Source organism: Hordeum vulgare, chromosome 5H (assembly GCF_904849725.1).
Source record: "Hordeum vulgare subsp. vulgare chromosome 5H, MorexV3_pseudomolecules_assembly, whole genome shotgun sequence".
Lineage (NCBI taxonomy): Eukaryota > Viridiplantae > Streptophyta > Magnoliopsida > Poales > Poaceae > Hordeum > Hordeum vulgare.
This window is the reverse complement of record NC_058522.1, coordinates 575,307,784-575,313,152: the sequence shown is the minus strand read 5'-3', so window position 1 is coordinate 575,313,152 and position 5,369 is coordinate 575,307,784. Positions and strand designations below refer to the sequence as shown.

Sequence of the window (5,369 nt, the reverse complement as noted above, 5' to 3'; positions counted from 1 at the left end):
GTTGTCCGGAGTCCCGGATGAGATCACGGACGTCACGAGGGTTTCCGGAATGGTCCGGAAACGAAGATTGATATATAGGATGACCTCATTTGGTTACCGGAAGGTTTCCGTGCATTACCGGAAAAGTTTCGGGCTCATCGGTAGTGTACCGGGAGTGCCGGGAGGGGTGCCGGGGACCATCGGGAGGGGTGTCACGCCCCAAGGGGTCTCATGGGCTATGGGAAGAGATAAACCAGCCCCTAGTGGGCTGGAATAAGTTTCCACTAAGGCCCATAAGGTTTGAGAAGGAAAAAACACAAGGTGGAAAGAGTTTCCAAGTGGGAAGGTGGAATCCTACTCCAAGTAGGATTGGAGTAGGACTCCTCCACCTCCAATTTCGGCCAAACCTTTAGGTTTTGAGGCTGCCTCCTCCCCTCCCTCCCACCTATATATACGGAGGTTTTAGGGCTGATTTGAGACGACTTTCTCACGGCTGCCCGACCACATACCTCCATAGTTTTTCCTCTAGATCGTGTTTCTGCGGAGCTCGGGCGGAGCCCTGCTGAGACAAGATCATCACCAACCTCCGAAGCGCCGTCACGCTGCCGGAGAACTCTTCTACCTCTCCGTCTCTCTTGCTGGATCAAGAAGGCCAAGATCATCGTCGAGCTGTACGTGTGCTGAACGCGGAGGTGCCGTCCGTTCGGTACTAGATCGTGGGACTGATCGCGGGATTGTTCGCGGGGCGGATCGAGGGACGTGAGGACGTTCCACTACATCAACCGCGTTCTCTAACGCTTCTGCTGTACGATCTACAAGGGTACGTAGATCACTCATCTCCTCTCGTAGATGGACATCACCATGATAGGTCTTCGTGCGCGTAGGAAAATTTTTGTTTCCCATGCGACGTTCCCCAACAATTTCCCGGTGCAGAAACACCTTGCCGCACGAACGGCCCCTGTGTATTTCCGGCGAGCACGAACTCGACCTGCAACCCCCCCCCCCCCCCGGCAGTTACAACGTACACGAGGGGTTCTTATACCCAGGGTTGCGTCGGGCACGCACCCATGACCCGGTCCATCCCGTTCTGCTCGCGCCCACCCCGACATGCACGCACACGTCGAGCGCGGCGAGCCCGCGATGGACCAGCTCAACGCACCCCCTCCTCGCCAACTGCCACTCCTACACTCACGCCTACGGTGTACACGTACACACGCGCACACCTACGCCGCAGTCCCGACGCGCCCGACACGTCCAGCTCGCGTCCATACACGCGTTGGATGCGCCCGAAGCCTCGCCGCGGCTTGTTCCGGCCAACACCAAGATGTATAGTCACGTCCAGTTGATAGGATAGCGCCACTTGAGACAAAGTTGTGAAGGTAAAGGCTAGACTAGAAAACTATACCTGGGGCACATGTACACCATCCTCCACACACTTCCCAATGATATAAAAAGGTACTCCTCCATTCCAGAATATAGTGCGTTCTCTTTTTATGCGATCTAAGTTTGACTATAAATTTAACCAACAAGACCGACTGCGGCGGGAGAAAAAATTATATCACTAAATTCGTATCAAACTATGAATTCAGTGGTATAACTTTTTTGCTTTCATCATAATCTGTCTCGTTGGTTAAACATATGGTCAAACTTAAATCTTGGAAAGCGACAACCGGAGGGAAAGGAGGTCCATGGTATTGTTGGGGAGGTAATAGATCAAAGTCACATTTTTTTTTCTCGTGATCACTAGTGTATTTTTATGACATCCAACTTCCCCTTTATTCACCGGTGATCAAAGTTAAATCCTTTACAAGGAGAGGATTAATAGAAGGTGGAAGATCTTCCATCCTTGCACCAGGAGTGGAAAACTTAGCTAGGCCAGCTAATTCATGAGCAACATAATTCCCTACTATATATAGGGCAATGGAGGAACTCTGCAACACATGTGATAACAATAATCAAATATTGTTGATGTGCTTGCTCTGCTGAAGCAACCACCCTACATTGCACTGAACCTACTAGTTAGCCACGAGAATGGGTAAGTTTACATGTTTGCAATTTACCTTGTGAGCTATATAGATTGATGACATGAGGTCTACTAGTCAATAGATAAGGTATACGTGAGGCGTGATAAAATAAAGCTATGAGTTGTAACAGAAACTACAACAGTTGTTTGCCTTTTTACCTGTCCGGTCGTAATTAGGTCTATTCGAAAAGGGCATGACTAGTATAGTGTCTATCTCTTCTTTATCTCTCTCTCTCTCTCTCTCTACATATATATATATATATATATATATATATATATATATATATATATATATATATATATATATACTTCCTCCTTTTCGTTTTATAGGGTTCATCTCAAAAATGTCAGATTTTCATTATACTCGGCTCATTTTGAGTCTAATTGAGTTAAAGTGCTTTGAGTCTCACTCCATATTTAATTCATAGAGATAAGAGAAAGGAAATTAGTAGCTATATGCAAGTCCAATGATCGGGAGGATGCTACATTTATTGCCTCGGGAATTGAATATGTGAGAAATATTTCATTGGCTAGTTAGAACTAGTGCCATCAACTCACAATTCACCTTTGTTGATGAGATTTCAGATTTAAGCCTTATAAACCAGAAAGAAAGGAGTAGTATTAAAAAGAATATAAAGTTTCGTGTTTTCGTTTTCTTCCCATCATCCATTCACCCAACGTTCCACGTATGATAATCAATCATCTTAATTTACTTACATTCTAAAGCAATTTTACTTCCATTTACTTATCAAACTTGTAATACTTCCTCCGTCTTAGTTTATAAGTCCGACACATGAATCTAGGTCGTCAAATTTACCAACTTAATGAGAAGTATATACTATAAAAAAATATCATTAAAAACTTTAGATGTTCTATTTTGTAATGATATAATTTTTTTGTTAAATAATATATTTTTTTACAAATTAAATTGACGACCTAGGTGCACGTACATGCCTTCTATATTGTGACGGAGGAAGTAAAAATATAAGATAAATCAGGACCGGAATTTGATAAACATTTATGTACACAAACACATTAATATAGACAGGTGGGTCACAAGCTAACGCGCATGCATACATCACCGAATATATTCCCTCGTGCCCATATTGAATCATTTCTCATATTCTACGAGCTAGCTAGGCAAGCTGGTAGCTTAGCTAACAGCATCCCTTCGACAGGACTCTTACCCCTGACAGCAAGTTTTCTTTTATAAAAGGAGGACAAGACCGGATCTCTGCATTATTATGATGTACAAAGCCCTAACATCTAACAGGATGACCATATCCCTTTTAGGGTTGCTCACCCCTAACATCAAGCTGTGTGCGCCAGGTGAAACTCTGGGCAACCATTTATCTACCGTGGCAAAAGCTCTCACACGACCCGTCAATTTGCTTCCTAATATATTGATTGTTTGAGTCGGGCACCCTGCTCTACCCTATATATATTTTCTTGCCTTCGTGGTCGGTCAAGAGGGCCGGTCCATTGTAAGAAAAATAGATTCTCTCGCGACGAATCTCTTTATTTTTCACGTGCTTCCAAAGAAGCTCGTGCTTCTGCGGGGATTCTTATCCTTGGCAAAAAAAAACATTGTGCTGGTTAAACTATACCAGTATCGAAGAATCTGGTCCATTATATCAAGAGGGCTACACGCCACAATTTTTTTGTACTATAATCTATGCTCTTTTGCTCCATCTCCTACATCCTAACATTCGACATTGATGCATCTAACATCTTCACTTGCCGAAGAGAAGTGTGTGTAGCTAGCTGATATTAAGCACGTATAATTCATTATGTGATCGACAGTCCAAATGCCCAGTAAGGATACGAAAGCATCACACATCAGAACACATGACATGCATACGTCCATGGTGCAAATTTATATAAGCAAACACGCTTGGTAGATCAGTTGCTTTATAAAGCGGGACAAAATGCCTTTTTCGTCATACATCTGGTGCAAGCCGACATTGATATTTATGTCAGCATGTACGTAAGATAATTTCTGGAAATTTTATTTAAAGTAGGAAAAGGATGCTATATCCATGAAGTTACATAACACGATTGGCCCCACCAAGTGATTGTGAGCTAGATTGACTGAGAATCCATTAACCTCCTGTCACGACTTTGTTGCTCCCAGACACAACATGATTGCTCCCAGATACAGTATTGTTGCTCCCGGATACGGTATTGAGACTCCCAGATACGGTGTGGAAGCTCCCGGATACATTATTGTCAATCCCAGAAACAACATTGTTGTTGTCTGTTACGATATGTTTGCTCCCAGATACGACATGGTTGCTACCGGTTACGGTATTGTCACTCCCAGTTGTGATGGTATTATTGCTCCCCGCCACAGTGTTGTTGTTCCCAGATATGACAGCGTTGTCGTTCCCGGATACAACATTGTTTCTACCAGACCGTACTTTGTTGTTGGTCCCGGATATGATATTTGGTTGTTGTTGTTGGAGTGTTCTTCTGTTACGCTTCACATACAATGGCATGTTAGTGAAAGTCATACCTGATGAACGACCAGCGGCGGCGTGGCCCTTAAGCCGTATCAAACTCTTGGGTACCTCCCCATCCAGTGAATTACCGGAGAGATCCAAGTCGCAAAGGTGGTCAAGCTCACCAATCCACGATGGGATGGTGCCGACCAGTCTGTTGCTGGCAAGGTTGAGCTCCTGAAGCCATGCCAGGCCCGCCAACGATGCTCCTGGGATGCGCCCCGCAAGGCCACGACCGGGAAGCCGCAACGTCGTGACGCGTCCACTTTTGCCGTCGCAGCCCACACCTTCCCAGCCGCAGCACGAGGTGCCGGACCACACGGCGCGGAGGAGGACGCCACCACCACTGAGGTTCCCGGCAAAGTCCCTCAGCGCGCGGAGGTCGTCGACGTGGCATGACGTGGCGCTCGCCGCGGGCAAGAGGACCGCCAAGAAGTGGAGCAGCATCCAGTATTTCGCCATGGATTCTGTGGAAGTATGCTATGTATGCAGAAACGCAACAACTCTCGGTGAGAAACCTTGTTTGGGATGCAAGTGATTCGTAAGTTCTCTTGGCAAAAACTGATAGGGTGGTGCATCTCATCTTATAGTGTGTGTGTGCTAGCTGTTAGTGCAAGTGGTTCAGTACTACTGTTAGTCCGTGGCCACAAGGCCCACAACTGCCTCGCAATTCAAACGTGGTTTTTGTAGTCTTCTGTCGACTGAAATCCTTGGACTCAAGCGCTACTCCTCCTACTCAATTCAAACTTCTTCTAGTCCATTATTGGTTGTGGTCAGCTGCCATGTAGGCTCGGGGCTCAACTGGAGAGGTAATTAAATAAGAGAGGCTCCCTCCCCACTCCCCCCTCCCTCCCCCTCCCAACCCT

General features: G+C 45.7%; 1 protein-coding gene across 1 annotated transcript; it reads right to left on the bottom strand.

The window, feature by feature from the left end:
• Positions 1–3,990: 3,990 nt before the first annotated feature.
• Positions 3,991–5,070, bottom strand: LOC123395000 (receptor-like protein 3). The gene has a single exon (XM_045089907.1). It carries the CDS (start codon positions 4,963–4,965, stop codon positions 4,105–4,107), a length of 861 nt encoding a protein of 286 aa, XP_044945842.1. The 5' UTR covers positions 4,966–5,070; the 3' UTR covers positions 3,991–4,104.
• Positions 5,071–5,369: the final 299 nt, after the last annotated feature.

Excerpts from the sequence above, each read along its gene's own strand:
- LOC123395000 (XM_045089907.1), bottom strand. The coding sequence starts at position 4,965 with ATGGCGAAATACTGGATGCTGCTCCACTTCTTGGCGGTCCTCTTGCCC.